The 22,802-nt window shown below is 41.4% G+C and overlaps 2 protein-coding genes across 2 annotated transcripts in view; one reads left to right on the forward strand and one right to left on the reverse strand.

Annotated features, from left to right (window-relative positions):
• cmtm4 (CKLF-like MARVEL transmembrane domain containing 4) lies at positions 1 to 20,148 on the forward strand. The gene is made up of 4 exons (XM_037096826.1): positions 1 to 1,380; positions 9,882 to 10,058; positions 16,501 to 16,599; positions 17,063 to 20,148. The coding sequence occupies exons 1-4, from the start codon at positions 1,195 to 1,197 to the stop codon at positions 17,222 to 17,224; spliced, it is 624 nt and encodes a 207-aa protein (XP_036952721.1). The 5' UTR covers positions 1 to 1,194; the 3' UTR covers positions 17,225 to 20,148.
• cmtm3 (CKLF-like MARVEL transmembrane domain containing 3) overlaps positions 19,449 to 22,802 on the reverse strand; it is a 10,647-nt gene continuing 7,293 nt past the window's right edge. The window contains exon 5 of the mRNA XM_037096827.1: positions 19,449 to 22,564. Within this exon, the coding sequence (XP_036952722.1) occupies positions 22,536 to 22,564 (29 nt within the window). The 3' untranslated portion in view covers positions 19,449 to 22,535. The remainder of the gene's footprint in view (positions 22,565 to 22,802) is intronic.

Genomic DNA, 22,802 nt, shown 5'->3' on the forward strand with positions numbered 1-22,802 from the left:
TCATTTAAAAGAAAATTGGGCCTATCCCTGAATTCTGAAAATTTACATAACATGACTGACATGACATCTGGAGAAAAAAAAATCTGGACGATTTATTGTCACTGTTGTATCGATCAAGTTGAAGAAAAATGGCTGTTATTGACTTTCCACACCACTCTTTTTTTTAATAAGTTGGTGGGACCATCCTGTTTTTGTTTTGTTTTTTATTGTTGCATCTAACAGCCCTGCAGCAGAGGGACAGCCAGGGATTTTGACTATTGTAGTGGTGGGCTATCCCAACTCTTTAAAAAAGAGCTGCAGCCACATTGTTATCCTCTGGAGAATAGAGAAACAATTTCTTCAGGCCCTGGTTGGAGGTAACTTGCAGGCGTGTGAACGATGGATGATGAGAAAGAGACCAGTCGAGGAGAAAGAAAGACAAAAGAAAGAAAGAAAGCTCTCGGTCCTGTCGGCGTGGTTCCGGCTGAGTTCGTTTTTTGCAGGCTGTTTGGGAGCACTTAAAACGGGCGCAGAGCCTGCACAAGAATGTGCAGTTCTCAGAGGGGCGGAGACAAGTCTGCCTCGCATCCATAGCGAGCGGAGCGGCGTATGGACAGCCTCACTCACTGTGGCTGCTGCGGGGAAGAGCTCAACTTTACAATAGGAAACAACGCGGTCCGCTCTCGGTTCTTCTGGGTTGTGACGGGTGGATGTTTTCTCTCTCTCTCTCTCTCTCTCTCTCTCTCGGTCGCGGGGGGACGCGTCACGCAGCCCGGTCGTGCTCTCTTCCTCCTCCGTGCTGCTCAAACTACCCCAGAATCGTCCGCGGTGAAGTGACACAAGTGACCCGCCTAACATAGTTACAAGTGCGCCTATTGCAGAGGGACGCGACGCCGTACGCAGGAGGAAAAACGCCGCGGGGTCACGTTCAGACGGACAGCAGCCGGATTTTCCTGCGCGTAATGTTACAGCGCACTGTCCGCGGCCGTCTCCCCGCGGGGTGGCTGTGAAAAAAAAAAAGTGGTCAGTCAGGTTTTTTTTTTTTTTTTGCTTGTTTGTTTTCCCTCTCCATCCACTTCCAGCCCCGCGTGGAACAAAGTGTGCTTTTATGAAACACAACCTGCGCCGTGAGGTGGAGACAGGCGGCCAGCGTGGGGTTTTATATGTCGCAGCGTTTCTAGCCGAGAGTCCAGCGTCGTTCCCGAAATCATCATCATGAGGACCGCCGAGGAGCCGGAGGGCTTTGACGGAGAGGCCTCCAACACCTCCATGATCTCCGGGGCCAGCAGCCCCTACCAGCCCACCACCGAGCCCGTCCACGCCAGGAACGTTCTGGGAGGGATACGCTGCGACGTGGAGTACCTCAAGTCCTACCTCGGGATTTTAAAGGTGGTCGAAGTGGTAAGTGTGTGCACACTGCTGCCATGTTCAGAGATCATAAAAGTGAGTAAAACAAACTATGACGCTACTAAGCAGTCGCTAACATATGGATCAAATAACTCCACGAAGCTGAAACTACTTTGCTGTGTTCGTTAATAGATTTCGTATTACTTACATCCCTAAATATTAACGCGTTAATTCAGATTCCCCTGGCTTAATATGCACAACATCTCTAACAGATGTACCCCTGGTCATGACATGCGAAGGTGTAGGGGTGGGGTTGCTCAAAGATCTCAATTCAGCCCTGCTTTACACAGCTTGCCAAACATGTGAATGTGTGTTAATTTTTTTTTCAGCAGACTCTTATTTTGAAGGGTTCACATTGGCTCCAACAAAATGGTCCAGTAATGCAGTGTCCAGTAGCCCAGGATTTCTTGTTTAGCAACTGTAAGATCTATTCAGAAATCGACCTGATGATACCGGTGAAGATGATCAGCTCCTGAAACGCCGAATGATTATCACCAGTTCTTTGTCAGGACACAGTGGGCCCTTGAAAAAACACATTTTCCCCCACATCTGTACACCTAAACCAGATGTCTGAGCTGAGACCGAGGCAACAACAAAGCCGAATGAGTGCTCCCAACGCTCTGACAATTCAGCAGAAGAGGAAATATCTATCAAGCCAGAGCAATTTCTCTTCTTCTGGTGCCAAAAAAACTCCTTCTGGAGCCTGCACGCTCACGTGGAGCAGTGTGTCCGCAGCAGGAGAGAAACCGTGGCATTGAGGAATCTAGCAATTACCTCTAACAATGTTTGTGGATATCACAAGCAAACCAAAAGTCCAGACTGTTGTGGATTTGTCCTGGCTTCCCTGCTGCTTCACTTTAGCTTTCTTTTACTTCAACTTTAGTTTCACCTTAGAAAATGTTCATATCTTTGTGGGTGGCTGCGCGTCCCACAGGTTTTTACAGAGGAGCACAGTCAGGCCTTACTGTTGCACACACCTGTGATGTTTACCTCTGTGTATGTGGGAAGTTAGGATTGGACGCCATCTGTCATCAGCGTGGGAGACGTTTGGAGGAGACGTTTGGAGGAGGCGGTATCTCAGAAGAGGATTCATATTCTAAAGTCTTCATCTGTTTTACAGCAGATGAGAGAATATTGACTGTAGCTTGGCTCCTCAACATTTGATTTCTGCATTTCTTTAACATTCCTGGCGCAGTAGCACAGATAAAGAAATGCAGTCCAATAAAACCATATTACTGGGCTGGCAGTCATGCTTGTGCCTGGCTCCATGCCTCTAAAATGATCGCCCATACATAATGAGATTCCACTTGGTAACATTATAGTGTCTCGGCAGCTTTTCAGATTCTTGATACTTGTGCCGTAACAATACCTGAATGTCCTTACTAATACAGTGTGTACTTTTGATTTCTTGCATTAGAAAATAAACATTTTGTTCAACAAATTGGCTACACGTAAGGCCCAGGGCTGAATCAGGAACAACTTGATAGTCGATGAATTGTTAACAAGTATCTCCTGAAAAACTGGTATTCAGGGACTATATGGTAGATGGTGAGTTTCTAGAGAACAAACCTGGGTGATACCATAATAAATCATTAGGTAACAATTAATTCATGAATAAATGTGAATTACCATACTGACAACTTTACTTATGAGCTGTTCCTGATTAACTATGAACTAACAACTGAGTGGTGCAAACTAGTAACCATTTGTTCATTCATTCATTCATTCACTCAGTAAAGTGAAACATAATATTGAGTATTTACCAAGTAGACTCATTAACTACTAATTACTTAATCGTTAGTTACTCTTTTTGTACCTCAAAATAGCAGTTTTTCAGGAATTTCTCAATTCACACAATTGATCCATTATATGTTAGATCCTGATTCATGCCTAACTCATTCCTGAGTAGTCTCTCACATTTTTGTGTACCCTGTTTTACTGTATTATACTATACTATACTTTATATGTTTTGCTGACAAAGCCTTCCTTATTTAACTAAATAAGCCAACTTTCTTGCATGTTAATTGCTGACTTAACTCAAGCAGCTGTTCAAAGACTTTGCCTAAATAAAAAATAATATTTATTTGTGGCACTAACAAGGTCACAGTCTCACGGGACAATTGGTGTTTTTGACAGTTTGTGGACTAACCATTTGGGTTTACACCAAAAAAATATTTAAGTTCAGTATGTGAGCCCCAGTCTCAGATCATTTAACACCAATGCCCACATGTGCAAAAATATGTAAATAAAGCCTGCACACAATATTGCACCACGCATGCTTATACAAATAGAATGCAAATGTTGCAGAAAAGCACATTTTCTCTTTGCCTGAGAGTTTCTAAAACCTTTATTTGATGCATGCACTAAAAACAGTTATGCTGCAGCTAATGTAAATAGAACGATATAAGCATGATCTGAGTTACTATTACTAATCTTCTGTTGACACTTTTTATTTACTCGATTTGTTTGTTCAGGGCTGATACTGATTTTCCAGTTTGAGCCAGTCATGGCTCCTTCGCTGACAAGGACAAGACCATTGAAAGTCATCCAGGTTCGCATTCAGTATCTTAGAGGGGGCCTACGAGGCTCTCTGCCAGATGTTAATGGCTTCACTGGCGCACATTTCTTACTGCTCATTCTTTTAATCGTTCAACATCGGTGTCAGCGCAGGCTATGAGAGGATCTTTCAGAAACTGATGGATGACAGTGCAGAGCTGACTTGTGATGTGCTGTGATGCACTGTTTCTGCTTAATCTGTAAACCCCTCTGTGCCAAAGAGGTGTTGTTCCTGTTTTTTACATCACTGTGTTAACGGAAAGTTGTTCTTTGGCTGAGAGGGCAGTGGTCGTGTTTTGTTAATGAGAACTCTGTCATATGAGCTAATGATTAGCATCAATGCAGAATGGACTCGCACAGTACAGTACATTTTTTGCACATGGAGGAATAATGGTCCTGCTGTGTTCAATACTGATTGAATAAAGCTTTTGTGATGATGTCAGTTTTGCCAATCATCGCTCAAGCATTAGTGGATCTAAATTCCTCGCCCACCCTTCTGGCAACGTCCATGCTTCCTTATGCCTTTGTCGAGCAAATGTTGATTATATTACCTCCACACCCAGGCCTTGTTTTGCACTAAGGCAGTTGTTACACACCACTCTGACCTTTGCACTGACCTACGTTCACTGAGAAATTCTCTGTTTCCCTCTGCGCAGACCGGGCTGCTAAGTCGTTGCCTGTAGTTGCTTCACACTAAAGCTCCAGTCAACACGTCGTGCCTTGGATGAATGGATGGCTTCTGCTGCTGACCCTATACTGATCAGAAACAACCCCCTGTGGGATGTAACCTGACCGAGGCGTGTCCACCCTAACAGCCGGTTTGTCTTTGTCTCTTTACTGAGATAGGGTCAACAGAGTCCGGCTGATATTCAGCTCATGTCCTTCTACACTGACAGCAATTTGATACCTTGTAGGGCCTGACAGTCACACCAGTCAAACTCTCTTTGTTTTCACAGCAAGCCTCATGGTTTCATGATCAGTTCACTCGTGAAACCACGTTTCTCTTTTTAAAGAACTATCGTAGCAAGTGGTAATTAAAATTTATTGTACAGTTTCTTTTCACACAGTCTGTGGATGTTTTGTAATGAAGTTACCAGATGCTTCTAAATGTCAGCGAGCACTTCCTGCTCTGAAAGAGATGCCGCATTCTCTGCTGGTTGAAACATTACTTATTGGGAGCTTGAAGGGAGACATAAAGACAACAAGAAACCAACATCCACTCATGCTTACCTTATCCTCTGGATTGAAATATAACCGGCAGTCAGACTACATTTTCCATCACATGCACAGCTGTGGGCTCGTGCTGAAGGATATTCAACATTTTGGATGCTTTTTTTTGTGTGTTTTGTAAGGTCCCATAGCGCTTCGACTGTAGCATCTAGTGTTGCATAGTCTCCACCGTTAGGCCTCTTTTCTCCTCCATTTATTTTCCTGTCCTCAACAGATGGTGTATAAGAGGGTGATCTGAGTGTAAGAGGCCTCTAAAGGCAACTAATAATGTGCATAATCCCAAAGATAAGGATGTGCGCGCATGATCATGCACGATGAACAGGTTGCATTGGGGTGAAGGTTGACACAAAATCATTACTTACAAGATTAGCCAGTATGGTGCCTTGTGATCCCCCCCCTGCTCCTCCCCCGTGGCTGTGTGACACCTGCTACACAGGGACTTGGGGAAAGCAATGTGTTTTCTACGAGAGACATTACATCATCCCCCAGCCCAAGCAGCCCTCCACTCTTGTTTGGGTGTAACCTTTGTGGTTGTGTTACAGTTACAGACACACTACTATCCAGCTGCATGCTCTAATGAGGCTTCGACAGCAGCGTTGATAATGGACGGCCATGTGGATTTGTTTCTTGTGTCTTTTCTTTATCATCAATGGTAATGCACCTACTGGTCATGCGTTACTATCTGCGGCGTTTAAGTGTTTCCTGTGTGGTGACATCACAACCAAACAGTTGGAAGGCTTTTGAGCTGCTGAGAGCCAGAGGAGAGGAGGAGGGGTCTTCTGCTAATGAGGCTGTTTTGTTCTCAGATGCTTTTGTGCAGCAGTGTCATGCAATGAGATGCAACTAGCTGCAGTGGTTTTGTGTTGGATTCAGATTGGATGAAAATCATCATTGGGTTTCAGTACTTTAAGAAGTGTTGATCTTGAAAGCTTTTTTAACATGACTGCTTTTGAGAAGTTAGCTCCATGATACACAATGATCAAAGTGTCTGATACAACAGCTTCCAAGCGACTTTTATGCAAAAGACAGAAAGGTGACAGATGTCTTATCTCTAGATAAGATAGATAAAACTCAGCTGTACAATTGTTTAAGTTCCACTACTTAAAAAAATCCCCCAAATAGGCACACCGAAATTGAGCAAAGATACCCGTTCACTGTAAGTCTATTTTCAGCACAGATTTTGCAAATCATTGTCCCTCTTACACCTTTAGAAGTTAGGCCTATTATGCACACATCAATACACATAAACAGATACAATCAGTAGGTGACAGCTCTCACTCCATCAGTCTGAACATAGCTTTGCATACAGTCTCGGCCAGTGATATGTGTGTCTGCTTGATACTGACTGTATTCATCTATTCTGGTTATGTCATTTGTTATGTAGGCCAAACATTTGTGAGGATTTTAAGATTGTTTGATATTGCGCTTATTTTGGAGCCATCAGGAGCCCCATGTGGGTGTGGGTTACATCACACTGTGTCAAATAGGACAAGTTAATGGATGTATGGAGCATTGTGGTGTTGAATGTCCTCTATCGATAACTCTCGGTTTTCAAAGAGCAATTTGTAAAATATGGCCAGAATTTTTGCTGAGATGTCAATTGAAGTTAGCTTGCTAGCCAGCTAGCCCCGGCCTCCCCAGTCTCAAAATAATACTTTGTAGCAGCAAGAAGCAATTGTTAGATAGCCCCCATTGTTTCAGCCTGCAGATATATGCCAGCTGTTCACGTAAAAAAATAACAAAACAACCATAAATTGTCAAGAAGTTAAATCATCTTACTTCTGTATTCCTTGCTAAACACAAAAATACAACAGCATACGTCTGAATTTAAGTTTGTCTCTTTGACCGCTCTAAGATGAGTTTAACTGCCTCATTAGCTCATCTTAAAACACTTCATTCACACTCATCATAAACAAAATAAAACTCACTAACAAAGTCTTGGTTTGTTTTGCCGCAACCGTGTCTGGTTTGTCCTCGATTCACCAAGTAAGATGTGAAAATATTCAAGCTCTGCAGTCCATTTTCACATTCTGACGCTTCTCTCCCACTGCGCGCCTCTCTTGTCCTCGCCTGACATGTAAATCACCTCTGTATTGTACACCTTGTTTCAGTTAGCATCGGAGGCGGTCTTCAGTCCCACTTTGTGGTCCAGCCGTGTTCACATCTAGGAGAGCAGCAATCATTAGTTACTCTGGTGATATACTGCCCCCTATGTTTTTGGAGGAACCTTTTGATTGTGATCATATTTTACAAATTACACCTTTAAACAGTTTGTTCATAGTATATCTATGGGGCCTGGCCTAGATGCTTCTTAGATATCAGTTTCCCGCTCCCCCTCTGTGTCATCCACTTAATCTGCATCATCATTTCACTTCACTCCATGGTTTCATGTCGGTTGGCCTTACACTAAGTGACATGTGATCATCTCTCCAATGTTCATCCTTCCCTCACTGACCACATCCCGAGACTCATGCCTGCACAATCCCATTGACTTTATTGCCCCAATGTAACAAAGGAGATGGACTGAAAAAAGGTCGGTACCCGGGTTTGAGGATGATTTGTGAGTCAAAAGGCCCACTCGCCATGAGCTTGAGTGTGACTAGTGCTCTTCCAAGCTTGAGGTTGTCCACATTGCCTCCAATAATCACTGCCAGGGTATCATATTTACTCAAACTCATATGCAAGAATAAAAAACAACCCCAATTTTCCCTGTTTGAGACTAAAGCAAAACCACCACAGTGCAATCCACGTGCCTCCCTACTTAAGACTGCACGGAATTCACTGAAAAAACTGAATAGTTTGGGCCAGATCATTACCTTGCAAACTTTTATCTAGTCATCAAAGCAACCATGTGAGACTGTCAGTGTCTTGCTGATGGGGAAGGCACTGCTAATGAGGCAGCACTTCAGTCGTCTGTTTATGGAGGAAATGACTGACTCTTGCAGCTTATTAGAAACTCTACTCTGCCTTTGAGTGTTTTCAAAGTGTTTTCTGCTCTCGTGTGTTGTAACTGTGTTACTTCTTACAGACATTCCACATGTCTTCATGGAAACCATGTCTTGGCAAAATATTTTGCTAAATCTCAGTTTTATCCACTCTAGTTGTCACTTATCATTTTTCGTTGTTTTATGTCTGCTATGGAAGTTTCTAAATCAGCCATCAAAATTAAAAATTACTTGGTATGAAATTACACCAGCAAGAATTTCATGCAACGTCTAAGTAGCCTTTGCAAATTAATGAATTGGAAAATAAATACATACTTTTCACCCATGAACATTTGTACCTAATGTACCCAAACACTGTGATGACAAATCTCATTTCATATTTAAAGCTAGGGCTACAATCCTGGAGAGCTAGCAAGATTTGAAAGTGGCACCTCCTCTAAGTTCCTCCGTAACGTAGCGTATGCATGCGTGCACGCGCGGAGGAGGGAGGGACAGAGGGGGGCGCAGGCAGAACGAGACATGAAGGCATCTGACCTATCCGTGCTGTTCAGGCCGAATAACAGGGATTGGTCAGCTTTTTCTCAGTCCTGCAGCTGCCACAGAAGTCTGATTATTTTCATTCCTTTTTCTGAATACATAATGTATTGACTACTCTCAGGATAGCAGGACCATTTCACCCAGTATAACAAAATGTGTTTCTGAACAACATCACAGACCCTAGCTTTAAGTCCTTTACATTAACTATGAACAAAGCTTCTGGGTTAGAGAACTGAAGCTTTTCAAATTATGGTCACATTTAGAGTAAACCTACCTTGTCAGGGTTCTCCCCAGACAATGGAACTGCCCTGGTCTCGCTCTTGACTTGGTCTCAACCCCTCAAAGACTTTGTCTTGTCTCGGTCTTGATACACTCTGGTCTTGTTTATGACTTGGTCACTGTGTACCTCTAGTGCATAGACGAGAGAGAAACGTAGAGAAGACACAGGACAACAGGACATGCCTTGTTGACAGTGAAATTGATCTTTAAGGCACAAATAATGATTCTGATGCAGAGAGTGAAAATATTTCAGTGGTTGTGCTCAAAACCTTGCCATGGGCTTTTTCTTACAGTTTAACCTACAATCATCCCTCAAGTCAGAACCCATCATTATGCAATTTATTATATCAACATAAAATAACAAAACATCAAAACTGTCCCGACCAAGCAGATCTGGTCTAAACTGGTTTGACTTTGGCTGCTTCAGGTCTTAATGTGTGGCAGTGGCATTTTCTTTAGGTCTGTTATGTCTCTGGGACTTGGACCGGTCTGAGCCAATCGGTAATCTGTGTGTGGTTTCGTCAGGGTCTAGATGGCAGGAGAACACCTAAATAGCAGAATTCTTCCCATACTGTGGTTTGTTGATGGAACTTGGCGGGATGGAGGCATCTTCAGAGGCTGCCAGGAGTGGGACTCATGAGATCTCCTCATGGCCTCCGGTCTATTCATAGGACTATCACTTCATCATCTGGAGAGCCTGGAATTTCTGCATTAACAAACAGGAGTTACAGAAAAGGGGTTGACCTACAGTACCCTTTATGCTTAAGTATAACTAATGAGCATTTTGTTATGATGTTATATGTAGTATTATATATTTGCCTCAAACTATGGGAGATCCAGATTCCAGTCATACAAATCAAAGACGCGGTGTTATTGTGTAAAAATAAACCGTATATATTTTACTCAACATCTCCTTATGTTGGCCCTCTCCTGTCTCTCTCTATTCAGGTTCTGTCACTTATTGGATTCATCTGCATAGAGACAATAATGATGTGTTCTCCCTGTGGAGGGGTCTACTTCTTCGAGTTTGTCAGCTGCAGTGCCTTCGTGGTGACGGGAGTCCTCCTCTTGATCTTCAGCCTCAACCTGCACACCAAGGTGCCCCATGTCAACTGGAGCCTCACGGTAAGCACACAGTGAAATCTGTCGTTGCACCGTTTCTTGACAAGCAGCACAAGTTTGAGACAAAAGACCACTGGTATCATCATGCCTGATTGGATTAAGTGGGCGGGGATACCAGAAATGTTTTTTCTCTTTTGCTGCATGAGCAGGAAGAGGAGACATGGCTACTTGTGGAATATAGAGCTATTTAACACTTGTTTCAATAAGAAAGTAAAGCTCACCGCAGCTTTAATCAAATGATAGCATGCTATCATGTTAAACATACAATGGTGACCATGATAAACCCGATAATACACGCTTAACATCAACATTTTAGCATTTTAGCTGTGTGTACAGCCACTAGCCTTCCTGCTTGGAACTGTCTGGGAGGGCACACATTTTCAGTGTTACCACCAGGATCTGCGTTGTCAGCTGTAAGCAAACGACCTGGTGGGTGTTCTCCATCAGATGTCGGTTGTCTTTCTGAATTTGCCTACATACACACGTTGGTGTGTTCTGAGCTGCAGCCAAGTATCCTTTACAGAGGAGAGTGGAAAAAAGCAGTATTTCCACACAGGCCACACAGCGTACATATTCTAGTAAAGCAGTGGATGTTAAACCAGATGTCCAAATCCAACCATAGCTATCAGATTGCTTTATGGTATCCCTGCTACAATATTCCACCTCAAACATGAGAGAGGGTGTGCCTCTGGCTTCTACTTTTGGCAGAGCGACACCAAATGAAAGTTTTTCACAGTCTCCGAGAGGCCGTTCATATGATCTAAAATCCTCCTGTTCGATCTTTTTCTGAGATGTTCTGTTCCTTCTCTCCTGAGGCTCGCTGGCCTAACTCATGACAGCTCTGACTAGATAATTATTTTTCCACTCAGGCGATAAATAGCTTAGAAAAACATGCATTGTTTTTGTGCGTTTTTGCACACAGACGTGTCGAAGCAAGTTTGGTTGTGTGTTGCCATAAGGCCCAGAGAAGAGGTTGTTCTTCAAAGCAGTTGCAGTGTGGTGGGCTGTGGTTTGACTCATTGGTATTGCTGGAAACATGCTGCTAAGCATGAAAATATCTTTCATATCTTGTGAAGAAGAAAAGAAAATTTCCAGGACAACAAATTCTCTGTGTGCACCGACCGTCTGCTGCTCATTGCCGCTTGGTTAGCTGAAGAAAGTGTCATAGTAGGTGTTGCTCCAGACTTTAGTAGGTAACAAGCCTGTGATGCTCACTTCCACTCGACACTTGTAGATTGCACCCCAGTCTGTTTATGTCCGTCAAGTTCAAAGCTGCTCCAGTCACATTGAGCCGCTGGGGATTTCACCATGAGTAATCATTTCAGAGTGTTGTTAGCCAACTGTTAACCCCTCTGCTGCCTTCCTCCGTTCCCAAACTGGACCGGGGCTGATGTTTCCCTCTCTGTGGAGGGAGCTGTTTTATGATGCGGCCGAGGGTCTCAGAAGGAGAGTTTCGATCGTACAATTATGTGCTACGTGATCCCATCTCCTCCAGTTCACCCTCTGTGATGACTTTGGCAGTGCAGAGGGGGAAACACAGGCCCTAACCTCCTCTAACTCCCCTTCAACACCAAAATGAATGCAATTCCAGGGACCTTGTTGTAAAGCCACTCGGTGACTTTTGCATGAATGAGCTTTGCGCAACTGGCTACAGATAAAAGCGGGCTACTCAGTGCATTGTTTTCCTAATTCCCACGGCCAAATAACTGTCGCCAGCGCTGAGGGGTTGTGGGACAGAAAAGGGGGCAACCATGAGGACAGGGAAGGACATTCACAGTCCGAAGGGGAGGTAGAGGGCTGTTTTTCTCCTTTTAAAAGGAGAGCAACTGTTTGTGTGCCCAATACATTCAGGTTGTTTTGTTCTAGGGGCAGACAGTATCTCATTACAGTTAATGCATGAATTAACTTACTTCTGAGGGAACTAGGCAGTTGGTCGGGCCTGACTGGACCTCTCACAGCCTTAACACACTTAGGTTGTAACAAAAAGCTACTGTCTGTATCTGTTAGGTCACAAAAATGTCTCTCTTGACCTAAGTTGTTACAATTTGCCATATACGCTTTTTATTATAAAAGTTCAGCTGCCAACATACTTGTATTTGTGGCATATTTGTTTACATTTTGACAAATCTGCATGAATCCAGGAACTACTTTTTTGAGGAACTAAAAAAAATCCTTCAGCCCATTGTTGTCTGCACTTCCACCGTCGTCTGATAGGCCCACAGATTAGGCAAATAGGTCAACTGACATGTTAAAAAATGCTTTTCAGCTGTCTGTCCACCCCATTCTTATGAACATGATATCTCAGAAACACATCACAAGGTAGTTTCTTAAAATGTGGTTCAAATTGTGCACTTGATCACTTGGTTTTTTTTTTGGTGGCCAAAGTTCAGAGGTCAAGGTCACACTGACAACAAATTTACACAAATGTCCAAAAGCATAAAATGATGTAGCTATGACAGTGGATATCCAAGCAACTTGACTGCAGTGGCAGTAATTGTAGTCACACATCATTTTTGTGTGTAACTGTACAACAAAGATGTGTTGCATGCTTAGTTCTGTAACTCTATGTTGATTTGTCTGCCCTGTGAATACTCGACCATACTGAAATGCACTGCAAGCCCCACTCCCAATCTTCCAGTACTCTTGGAAAGTACTTCCTCTCGAGCAGGGACCTTTTGGGGAGTAAAATGATGTCCCTGGAACTTAATTTAAACTGTGGTCCCTGCAGTCGAAGGGCACTTTCCTCCAAATGTTCCTCGTCCCTGGGGAAAGTTCCTGCTGTGGAAACGTGGCTTTAGAAACTCATGATTGTCTGGTTTATAGCAGTTCCCATTAGCACTGTGCAGACAATATTCACCTGGATGGATGGATTAGTCTTTATACCAAGTTAAAATACCAAAGGTATGAGCCAAGATCAGAAAGTTATAACGGAGTGCCTTATTTTCTCTTTGATTTCCCAGATTTATGGATGTTTGTAGCGTTGTGTGATGTCTGAATGATCTGAGTGAGTTAAAACACGAAGAAAGTAGGTCAAGAAAAGTTGACTGCAAATAAAATGTAAAGCAGTGTTGTATTCTTCTTCATTGCATCCCTTCTGCGCTCGCAAACCAGCTTCAAAGCATTCACTGAGGATCACTGTATACTCTAGTGTAAACTGAATGGATAATATTCGATGCAAAGGATTAGGATTCCTGACGGGTTTTAACATAGTTTACATATGTTGTCTATATTTTAATCCATCCTTGTTTCTCTGCTTGAGTCCATGTTATTCTGCCGTTAATGATCTTCATCTCTGCTGAATCCACACACACACACAGCTGAGGTCTGTGGTTATTATTAGCTATGGTCATTCATCTATCATCAGTTTAGACCAGAGACCACTTTACTCATGTTGTGTTTACTTAACTTGCAAGTGGAATCCAATAAAAGCTCTCTTGGTTTTGACAGCTGAAGTTTGCCACACAAGCAGACAAAAGACATGGAAATACTTGTCTCCTATCTTTATTTTCGTTACAGAAAGAATCAGGGCATAGATGTAGAAGCCGGAGAGATGTTTCATCCCCGCATAAAAGCTTGCTGGCCCTGTGTGACTCGCTGCAGCTGTCAAGAGAATAGATTTTTATAATTAGCGTTGTGCTGCATCCTTTAAGGTTTCCATAGTAGCAGTCCAGTGAGTATTTCTAGCTGCTGTCTCGAGAGCACATCTGAAACACAGAACCACATCCAGTGACATAGAACAGTATCTGGTTTTGATATGATTTAGCCCCTTTTTTGTGCTCAAAACCCATAAACTAAGGAAAAGTATTATTTTTACAGATGTTTACATACAGCCTTGACCGTGGGAGCCTCTGTAAGAAAAAAACTTCAAAGAGAAAACTTTAGTGATTCAGAGTCTTGTTTTCAGAAGCAAAGCTGTCACAAATGTAGGGCAATCTATTCTATTCTTTTAATGTTATTATTGGGATGTGTTAAATGTTGCAATCTGAAATGCACCCTTGATACATTTGTTTTAAAGACCTATTATGCTTTTCTGTTTATTCCTTACCTTCAGTGTTTAAAGTTTTTGTTCATCTAAAATGTCTTAAAAGTTAAAAAAGCCCTAAGTTAATTCCAATAAAAGCTCCTCTCTCCCACAGAAAACAGTGCTCCTCAAAGTACCACCATCAATTATGTCACTTGGTGAATCCACACACACGTCACAATACAGTGCTACAGTGCTGGGCAGTAATAATGTAATGTAATGATGTTTTTTTTAATATATATTAAAGCATGTAAACCTTTTCTAGAAGTAACCCAACATAAATTATGAACCTGAAAATGACAAACTTAAAATTTCCCATGGAGTAAACGTGGGGCTTTGTGCTTTTCATCAGTGTGTACATAGTTGGTCTAGGTTGACCAAGGATTCAAGCGGTTCCCAAAATGTGTGACTTCTTATCCAGGGGTTGAATGCAATGGATTCATATTAAACTTAACTTCCGAGATTAATAACGACGTAATTCATATACTTTGAAAGCATACCAGCTTGGTTCAGTACTCTGAGTCTCAGCAGATAGAAAGAGGTTTGTAAAACTGCAGTAAGAGCCAATAATAAGCCGGAGAGCCAGTGGTTTGGTCCAGTCTGTGCATGTGTTATTTAAGGTTTTACAGAGTGCTGGCCTGGTGAAAACGTGGAATGTGGAAAAGGGTAAAGCGCAGAGACTGAACAGACTGGATCTGGTGAGAATATGGGATCTGAAAACGGCAGGAAAGCTCCTCTGCACATGAGAACAGGACACTGGGACGTGAATACGCCGTATTTCCTGTTTAACCAGTTGGGCGAGATAAATGTGTGCGTGTGTGTGTGTAAATGTGAGCAGCGTTTGTAGTGCGCTGCGCCTGAATGTGTGTCGGGATGTAGGTTGATTGTGTGCTTGTTCTTCTGAAGGTTAGGATAATAACACTGGTGCCAGTTAGCCTGACGTGTTATGGCTCCATATTAATGCGTTACCAATTAAACCACAGTGTCTGTTTTGTGCGTGTGTGTGTACTGAGCATTGTGTGTCATATGAGAGACCATGTTTGCCATGATCACAATCACGCATCTGATCACGAGGGCCGTGCCCCAGTCACGCTGAGCACTTTATTATTAACCCTTCCCTCACCGTCTGCGCTGCTGAAAACAGTCAGCGAAACATCAAAGAGTGGTATCTCTTTCATTCTCCGTCTCACGTGTAATAAAGGAGCGGGGTGGAGGGAGTTATGTGCCTGTTTGTGTGTAATATGAGGTGCTAGGTGGCTTTTAAGTATGTGCTGTTGGCTTCTTTTGCTCCCCTGCTGTTTTAACATAGTGAAGCACAAGGATCCAGTCTAGCAGGTTAGATGGGCGTGAAGACTCTTTGTTTGTTCAGCATGGTACCACAACATCCAGGATGTCCTACCTGGATGTTGCATCAGCCGTGTTGCAAAATAAAGGTGTCAAGAAGGCGTCAAATGTTTTTGGACTGTAAAAGAGATTAACAGTAGCACTGGTCTTATAAAAGATACAGCTCCACTGTACTCTCGCACAGCATTCATTTTGAAATACATTTCAAAAGTCACGATTATATCAGTGTTTGGAATAATATGCAGGGGTACGTAGTAGATGTGGTGTAACAAACGCCTCCTGCGGTAAGGAAAAATGTCTTTGGTGTGTTGAAAATGCAAAAACTTCAGGAGCAACTTTTGTATTATTGTAGCTTTAAATGAGAAGTTCACCAAAAAAAAAAAATGATGCTGTATGGAGCCATTGTATGTTCTTTTTAAAGTCCCATCTACTTCTGTTTGCTCAGGAGAACGTCACAACATTGTTTTACTGTGAAGCTCCAGAGATGTTTTGTGGAAGAAAACAGATAATTGCTTAATTTTTCATTTTTAGGTCAACGTTTCCTTCAAGTGTTTTAGGTAGATTGAATTAAAGTGTTAAGCCAACTCTATGAAGTTTGATGAAAGTTTGACGATATCGTTATTCAGTTTATTCATTATCTCATCCACTTCTAAGCCTGGAGAGGCTCCGTCAGCCTAATATGTTTTGTGGACATGTATGACTCGATGCTCAAGGCCCCTTACTGTCGGAATTACTTACAGCAGACAGTATTTTGTTATATTTTATGCAGAGGTTTTCTTTTAAAGTGCATTTAGTTGTTCTTAAAGTGAGACACCTAAACCAAATTTTATTGGTACTTAAATTCAAGTATTGCCGCTGTATTAAGGAAATGATGCCTTAGTTGTATGTGTTTATGTGTAAACAAGATTGACGTACTCCTCCATGAACAGTATTTCTGTAATTTAATTTCCGGCTCTACCACTGACAGCATTGATGAATGGCAAAACTCTGCATCAGCTGCTCTCTTTCATGAAATAAAAATAGCACTGATGCACATCTGGAGTCTAATATTATCTTTTCTGTTTCTGTCTCCTCCTGCAGGACCTGGTTAACACGGCTGCCAGCACCTTCTTCTTCTTCTTGTCGTCTTTGGTGCTGGCCTGCATCAACCACAACACTGGAGCTGAAATAGCAGCCGTGGTGAGTTGTCCAAACCATTCGCTTTTGCCAAGATATACAAAACAGAACACACATTAAAAAGGCTCCTCTTATCAGTCAAGTTTCCTAGCCAGGCACATCACAAAGGATTTATTCATGTGTATAAATATACTGACGCAATAGAAGAGGGTCAGATAAGACCTCAGCAAAGGTCTCATTGGGAAAGCTGACTTTTAATTGTTTTTGTAACACTGGACCTTTTGTGTTTGTGTGTGTGTATTTTTTGCAACTCTTGCTAAATTCATGTGTCTGTATGTGTCCGTACTTGCACTTTTAAAACATGTCAGCCTTTAGACTTAATATTATTAGTCTGCATAGGTTTCATGTGATCTAATGTAACAACACCAGTCTTAATCACATTGGCGTTGGCTAATTTGTAAGATCACATTTCAGGAACTGTGTGTCCCGTGGTTCCTTCTCGAACTCATTGTACCTCCTGTTGCAGATCTTTGGCTTCCTGGTGACATGTGTGTACGGAGTAAACACCTTCCTTGCGTTACGGAGGTGGCGCCTGGGTAATGGATGTCAGGCGGCCCAGACCAGCGAGTACATGCGAGCGCGCACGGCATCTCGTGGGGAAATGGAGGCGAGACCTGAGCTAGCATGAGCGCTGGCAGACAATCAGACGGACTAAGTGAACGCCACACTACCGGCAGCTGACCGAGACGGACGCTTCTCCGCCTTCAGAACGATATTTCATTGGAGTCATGCATGGAGGGGCCGTCTTGAGGTCGCCACATGCTTTTGACTTCTCATCACGACACCTCAGCTGTCCTTCCTGCCTGCCCAGCCACTGAATAAATCAGGCTTCAGTGACACATAGACACTCTGAAGCGAAGAGCTCGGGTCAGAATTGAAGGTATTCTCTGCATAAACTTTTCACACATGTCTTTCAATCAGCGTGGAGGATGACTTCCAAGAAAAGCCAAAAAAGAAGAGGCTGACCTCACCGCAGCTGTGCACCAGCTCCCGTTCCATTGACTTTTTCTAGAAAGGCTTGTTTTTCACTGTGAAGGAAGAAGAGTAAAAGAAGGTCAGCTTTTTGTACAGTTTGCTTTTTTCACGCTGCTTTCTGTGACGTGTTCAGTGATAAATGTGATCATGGAAGCATCGCGACTTTCCTGTTCTGTCTTCGATACTGACAGCAGCCTTTAGCTTCTACATGTGGGCAAGACTGATGTTAGATTTGAATCTAGAGATTGCACGTACTAATTTAGAGTCTGTTTCTCCTCTATAACTTAACAAAAGCCTTTGTGATCGTAAGCCGCTATTTCAGTAACAGTAACAGAACAGGGTCGTTCCGTACTGCAATTAAAATGGAAAGTACAAGAAAAATATTTAAAATGAGCAGAAAAGATTTACTCCTTTGTATCACCAATCCATTTGCTTGTTTGACAAAATTATGAGACCAAAATAAAACTTTATTCCATATGTTTTATCCCCAAAAATTATTTAAACTGGCATTCTTATATTTAAAATGTAGTGTGCTAGGTAAGGAGTATCATATGGAAGCCCCAAACAGCCATCAACCATGTTATTTTCTCTGTTGTCCTGTAATAACGAGTTGTATTTTGTTTTCTTGTGTCATGAGCTATTCATGTCATTATCACGAAAGATTATTTCCTGAGATAATGAGATTATCTCTGAATGATGTGCTTTGTTTTCCCGAAAACACCTCTTTCCTTCAAGGCAGCCAGGAAAGATTTGTCTATTATGGTGTCCCTGAGTAAATGTCAGTGTTGACAAGATGAAGTTAGTTCGACTGACAGCATTACATTCAGTCGTTTTTATTCATTCACTCAAAAAAAATAATTTTGAACAAGGCAAAAAAGCACAAAACTGATGCAGAAATAGTGATCTCAAATTAGTGTTGTTACGTTTGTTATATGGAGATCAAAATGATATGTTATCTCATTGGAAACAACTATCTCATGATCTCAGGAAAACATAAAATGTAACTCTTCATCACAGGAAAACATGTCTGACCCATGACCGTTCAGGGCTTCCATACTATCAGCCGTTGATAGGTGATTTGAAAGGTGACTGGCTTCTTGTTACTTTTGCACCTATCAAAGGCTTCAGGTGACACAAATGTTGATGGCATGTCCGTGAGATCCATTTTAAAACAAACATCCGTAGGTGACCAACGCCCTTAGCCTATACACTGTATCTCAGGTACTGACACGCTCCATTCAATCTCTGATTGTTTAAAAAAAAACCTTTTGAAATTAAATCACAGGGTGCCTCGATCCTGAGCGCTGTATTTCTTAATGCTTTCCTAATTATTAGGCATGTCACGACTGTCGCGCAGAGGAGTTGATACCTTAATCAATTTTTAAAAATGAAGAGTCACTCGAAGCGTTGCTACAGGTTGGATGGAAATACGGCACATTTGGCGTCATTGTCACAGCCTCCAATTGATTTCAGATGCCTTTGTATGTATCTACAGTATAATATGACACACTTCATGTATCATTCCACACCACAGCTGTTGGAAAGAGTGCAAAATCATTCCTTTACTGTTTTACTGTTTGACCAGTGTTGGCACACAAACATGAGGCTTAATCTTTAAAAAAAAAAAAGAAAGAAAGAAAGAAAGAAAGAAAATCGCATATTTCTTGCATTTTAAAGATGAAATGTCAACTTAATTTTATTTACATTGTTCTCATGTAATGAATCCTCACTGCATTTACACATGTGTGTGTTTTTGTTGTTGTTTGAGACCTTTTTTGTGTATATTGGGCTTGTGTGAGTTTGTGCGGGGTCTAAATCTACTCTATGGCTCCATCTTCTGGTCATTACTGCAATGGACTGACTGTACAGCCAGAATAGTGTGTGTGTGTGTGTGTGTGTGTGTGTGTGTGTGTGTGTGTGTGTGTGTGTGTACAGTCAGGATAGGACCAGAAGTGTATTTGACTGTGGCTTCAAATGAAAAATAAAAACTGTATGGCTTCTTTAACAGCCTGAAGAATTTCCACACTATACAGTATGCTCGATGAATGAAGCTTGTTCTCAGTAACTTATATCATGTACGACTGCTAATTCTGAAGTAGATTTATGAATAGACAATCATATTCGTTATACTGTCTGTCACTTACATTAATGGATTTGTCTGATGTAAAGATATTCACATAAACGTTTGTACAGCAGACTTTGCGAGCACAATCATGCAAGTGCATTATGCTATTTGATAATATAAACAGACCATCGTATTTGCAGCTCTCTATACAACCTCATGCTACAATATGTTATGAAGTATTTGTATTTATGGGGGAAGGAGAGGAAAAGTTTCCACTGGCTTCCAGATTGTGCTCTGAAAAGCGGACGTGATCCGTCTGACTGTATGGATGAAGTTAGAGGTGACGTGCTCCTCTGTCGACTTTGAATTCGGTGTGCTTTGTTAATGATGACAACGAGGTCTGTCTTGGACAGCATGGAGCCACACTTAGCTGTATTTTTGTATTTAAAACGTTGACAAAAGGCTTCACATCAGTTTATAGTGACGATTTCAATAAAGTGATTTGGACATTATTGTAAAAAGGTTTGGTTTTTATTCCAACATCTTTTGTACAAAGGGGAAAAAGCAGTTCAAAAAACAAAACCAAAAAAATCAGTTTGAGATTTGGTATTGTGGAAATTTTCAGATAATCTGAAGGATTAAAGGATGAATTCACCCAAACAAATCGAAGATCCAGTCTTTATGTACTCAAGATCATGTTGATGGTAAGGAAAGTGAAGTTTTGTGGTTTGACAAACATTCCTGGAGGTTCACAGCATCGCGGCATTCTCTTAAACAACAGATGTCGATGGAGACTTGTTTTCAAGAGCAGAAAAAAACAACTGACCGTAAACTAAAATGGCTCCATAAAGCTCATCAGGTGTAAATCATGTCTATGGAAGCCCAGGGATCCAAAATTGATTTGAAAAGATCTTTTTAAAAGCTGAAATCTTCACTTAAGCTGCCAAGCTAATAGTGTTAGTCTGCTCCCCAGTAGGTGCACATAGGATGTAAATACCTCCTTTTTAGATCATTGATTATGCCGTTTGGAGCAACAAGTCCCCATCTACTTCAGTCATTTAGGAGAATGCTGCAACTCTGTTTTGCTGTAAAGCTCCAGAAATGTTTTCTGGACCACAAAACTTCACCTGACTTTCCATCAGCATTGGGGTGAGTGCATAATGACTGATGATGATGATAAACTTGTCCTTTTAAATTTTCCTTGATGGCTGAAATCTCTCCTTGGATTATTTGACAAACACTATGTAAACAAGCTGTTTTTCACAGTTTTGTGGAACAATACATGTTTTTCACAGGAAATCAAAGACATATCACTCAGATCAGCATCAGTCGAAGCGGGGTCTTCTGCATCTCTTGCAATGCAGATGTTTGGAAGTTTTTCATAGCATCATTAATAAAAAAAAATATCTTGATATAAATGGAGCCACTGAAGAAAAAAATTATCATTGTGATTCATTATTGGATGTAATTGCAACTTTGGACGGGTTTTGTTAACTGTTAGTTGCCGGTTGAAATTCCTCCAGGAAATCAGAGGCCGCTGATGCCACATGTGTACGATTTCAATTCACAGTGCTGTTGATACACTCATGAAGTGCAGCGTATATTACAGTCACTGTGGCGTTCAAGTGCGTCTAATTTCTCAGTAGAAGCGAAAAATCTAACTTACATGCAGAAGTGAAAAAAAAAATTAAAGACAATCAAAATAAGCAAACACATTTGTTTTTTTCAATAAAGATTCACATATAGGATATTTAGCATCTAAGAAAACAATAATGCATTGTTATTAGTTATTGTGACACACACACTCGGGTTGTAAGAAGCACATAACAGCAGGCAAACTGGAACGTGACGGCCTCTCATACTTTGGGGTTCATTGAACAGGTTTGAAAATATAAATCATTTCTGTTCATTCTCAACAACTCTCAAACACAAAAGATGTTTAGAAAAGGTTGCCATGCTGTGCAGCACGCCACAGGAACTCTGTCCACCCAAAAGCTGAATTTAAAGGAAGATAAGCGAACATTATCCTCACATTATAAAAAAATACACTGTAGACTTAAGACAATTGGACAGAGGTTGTAACCAGCCAACCTGCAACCAATCTGTGATACTGTACAAATGGTAATACTGTAAATTTATATCTGACAGCCGCACATCAGGAACTCCTTTCTTTCCAATTCTCTTATGTCGCACTTCCATTTAAAAACATCTTTGTTACAATACCACTTTATTATTAGTCCTCTAAATCATTTATTAACCAATGACATTAATTTAGTGTTTAATATGTCTGTAAATAGGGTCACAGTAACGGCCCAGTCAAAATGAGTCATTATTTCAGTCATGATGAGACCAAATCATTTCACAGCTTCATGGTCGTCTAAGCATCAGGTTTAACATGGCATTTATAATTTTTACATCTTTCATATCTTATTATTTTCATATCTATCACACTGGATATTAGTTTGGGCATGGCAAAGAACAGAGTTTTCATAAACTACTTGCAATGGTCTGTAAATAACTCATCTAAAAAGACCAACATGCTTGAAACATCAGTTTTTCAGTGTTTCCTAAATGTCTTGACTTGATTTATGTGTGGAATACCTTCGAACCTTTCATTACTCAGCAGAAGAAAAGAGGATAAAGAGGATCTGGTTCCCTCTCTTTATATATCTAGTAGACTGCATGAAGTGCCTCTAAACTACAAATAAATGCACATAACAAACCGACAGTCAGTGTTACCTTGATGTGGTTTCTACTGTACTCAGTGTTAATGTAACCTTTTCAGCATATTGAACACCTAAGGATGTGTACAGATGACTTCTCAGCAGTGGCACTTCCTCCTGTAAAAAGGTTTATTTTGTTGGATCAAACATATCTGCTGATGAAGATCCCCGCGGGCTCAGTCTGAATCAGAGTCTGAGTACTCATCTAGAAAACAAAAGTTAAGAAAAACCTTCAGTATCAGAATGAGTGTTAGTTCTGCATGTAGACCTGTCATATAAGTAAACCATGTCTGGCTTTTTATTGCCACAAACTTTGACACATAACTCTTGCTGGCATATTCATTTACATCTAGCGGTGCCAAACAGTGCAGACAGTTTTGATTTTATTCAGTAATGTCTAAAAATATCTGAACTGCCACTGCCATCCACACAAGGTGAAAGTA

Source organism: Acanthopagrus latus, chromosome 4 (genome assembly GCF_904848185.1).
Source record: "Acanthopagrus latus isolate v.2019 chromosome 4, fAcaLat1.1, whole genome shotgun sequence".
Lineage (NCBI taxonomy): Eukaryota > Metazoa > Chordata > Actinopteri > Spariformes > Sparidae > Acanthopagrus > Acanthopagrus latus.

Coding starts and splice junctions, on each gene's coding strand:
- cmtm4 (XM_037096826.1), top strand. CDS start 1,195: ATGAGGACCGCCGAGGAGCCGGAGGGCTTTGACGGAGAGGCCTCCAAC. Junction 1,381..9,881: donor TTTTAAAGGTGGTCGAAGTG/GTAAGTGTGTGC, acceptor CTCTCTATTCAG/GTTCTGTCACTTATTGGATT. Junction 16,600..17,062: donor GAGCTGAAATAGCAGCCGTG/GTGAGTTGTCCA, acceptor CTCCTGTTGCAG/ATCTTTGGCTTCCTGGTGAC.